Genomic DNA, 2601 nt, shown 5'->3' on the forward strand with positions numbered 1-2601 from the left:
AAAGAGCGAGACCAGCCAAGCGCATCCCACGGCTGTCTGGCCAACTGACCGTTGAAAATTGAAAATTGCAACAGCCAGTGAAGAAGAAAATTGCAAAGCAAATGTAAAAAACGCAAACAGAAAGCATTTCTTTTTACCTCTTTTTTTTTTTTTTTTTTTTTTGAAAAACAGAGCACCATTGTTTTAATTTTCAATTGTGACAATTCAGTCTTGTGAGATGCTTGACTGAGTGCCTTGGCCTTGGGAAAGTGCCCTTTTAGAGAACGAACTACTATAAAATATGACCAGACAATTGTCAAGGCTTTTAGTTGAACTTCAAACGTTTCTCGCGCAAAATGTATAATCCACTGGCTCTCATTTTCTGTCTCCTGTATCTTAGCAATTGCGTCCAATCGAACGATTGTGGCCAGGATGAATCACTCTACTGCCGCGGAGAACGTGCTCTGCGCATTGCGATAAGAAATTTGAATAAAAGTGACAAGCCGCTAGTGATAATGCCTGGCATGGAGATAGTACCAATGCACAATGAATCAGCAGTTGGTAAAGAAAATCCGGAAGAGACTCTCCTTGATAGTCTGGCCAACTATTTGCGAACGCACGAGGTCAATGTCAAATTAGTTGACTTGTTGGAAGAGGGAAAACTGGTGGAACAAGCATCAGGTACGATCCGATAATGAATTAGGTTAATTGACTCTAACAAATTAGACTTAGTAAAAAATGCCGTAAAGAAGTTTAAAATGTTTTGAGAATTTTTTAGGAATTTAACAATTGTGTGCTTAAAAATGTTTTGTAATTAATAAACTTCTAATAAGATGGATTCTCTCATAAAATCAGCCATGAAAGGGAAAATTTTAAAACTATAAAAACAAGTTTCAAACTAGGGTAATTATATATTACATTTGATCAAACTACTCTTTTGGATTGCAATTCAGCTAATTCAGCCAATCCAGATTTTATAATCTACAAAAAAATGATTGAATCTTTCTAGATTTCATTAAAGCAATATTTAAGCGATGATAATGTTAGAAAAATGGGTTTTCAAAGACAAGAATCTCCTTTAAAATAAGGAGTCCAAAAAAAATTGAGATATAAAGCTAAAATTTAAAATTTAAAGTCTTTAGAAGGATAATAATAAATATATATGTATATCCTTAGTTAATTTCTTTTACATCTGGCATCAGAATCTCTATTTTGGTTTTCGTTTCTGTAAAATGAGTGCAAAGCTTTTATGAACTTTATTTTTGGCTTGTTAAATCATATAAACTTAAAATTTATGTGTTGTGTGTGGCAGTTTAGTGACCCGGCTTAAGGATGTCTGGAGTCAGTTGATTACCAAATCCTGTTAACACGCTAAAACTTCAACTCGACGCACCATAAAATGGTGACATAAACCAACCCACTTTATAGGTGATGGGTATACATGTATTTATACATATGTAGGCCAATTCTTAGGAAACTGACGCCTCTTGTGGTGCCTATCAAATGCAAACACTGAGCAAATCTGCACTGCAGCACGCACAGCCCTCCCCCACACCACACAGACTTGACGATCAAATTGTAATATATGTATGTTTGTTTGTTTGTTTATTTTGGTGTGTGTGTGTGTGTCTATATTCCAGAGGCACGCAAGAAGGATAAAGGCCAGGGACTGCTACTGGCCATGGCACTGATGTTTGGCAAAATGATGGCAGTTGTGGGACTTGGTGGCATTGGAGCTTTGGCCATGAAGGCTCTAGGCGTTGCCATGGTGGCTCTAATGATGGCCGGAATGCTGGGCTTAAAAACAGCTGCTCAGCATGGAAACGAGTCGAGTCATAGCATTTCATATGTCACCGGTAAAGGACATCATCATAAGCGACGACGACGAGCGGCCTGGCAGGTGGTCTCCGAGCAGCAGGAACAACCTTTGGCCTACCGAGCCTACATAAACTAAAAATGTTTGACAATCATTCTCAGAATCTACATCTTATGTTAAGTAATTTATTCGTTATGCTAGAGAAATACAAAAATTGTTTCAACTTTTGTTACTACTTCAAGTTACTTTTTGGGCTTTTGAATGAGATGTTATTATTTCGTTTCTGTTTTGTACTTTAACTAATTTGCGTTTTTGTTTCTTTTACTATATTTATAATTTTATTTGTTACTAACACAGAGATGCCGGGGATGCTGCTGCTGCTGGTGGCTGTTGCTCTTCGGTTCTTGAAATCGGTGAAAGTTTATTTGAGCCCAGTTGTTGGCATTGTACTGGCAGGCAGCATCAACAACAAAAGCAATAGCAAGCAACCTACACATAGTCACAGCAGCAGTCGATATACTCTCTATCTGTCCATAAGTATATGAGCTATTCTAGACAACACAAGGCAATAGATTGAACTAGTATTTTTATGTTTAATATTTCTTAATAAATAGCAGTTAATTTGTTGAAAGTCATTACGAAATGTATCCAATTTCTAATTGTCTTTTGGCAGAGTGTTTGAACTTCGCATTGACCAATTCTGAAACTAGTTTTTGTTTTGTTTTCTCGCCTTTAATGTCATCATTTGTCAGGCAGTTTATTGAGCCCTAATGTCAATTGCAATACCGATACAAATGCTCAGATAC

The 2601-nt window shown here is 36.8% G+C and overlaps 1 protein-coding gene across 1 annotated transcript; it reads left to right on the plus strand.

Moving 5' to 3' along the window:
• The first annotated feature begins 335 nt into the window (after positions 1 to 335).
• On the plus strand, positions 336 to 1950 carry LOC124461962. The gene is made up of 2 exons (XM_047013360.1): positions 336 to 660; positions 1620 to 1950. The coding sequence occupies exons 1-2, from the start codon at positions 336 to 338 to the stop codon at positions 1931 to 1933; spliced, it is 639 nt and encodes a 212-aa protein (XP_046869316.1). The 3' UTR covers positions 1934 to 1950.
• Positions 1951 to 2601: the final 651 nt, after the last annotated feature.

The sequence above is a fragment of the Drosophila willistoni genome, unplaced genomic scaffold, assembly GCF_018902025.1.
Source record: "Drosophila willistoni isolate 14030-0811.24 unplaced genomic scaffold, UCI_dwil_1.1 Seg774, whole genome shotgun sequence".
Lineage (NCBI taxonomy): Eukaryota > Metazoa > Arthropoda > Insecta > Diptera > Drosophilidae > Drosophila > Drosophila willistoni.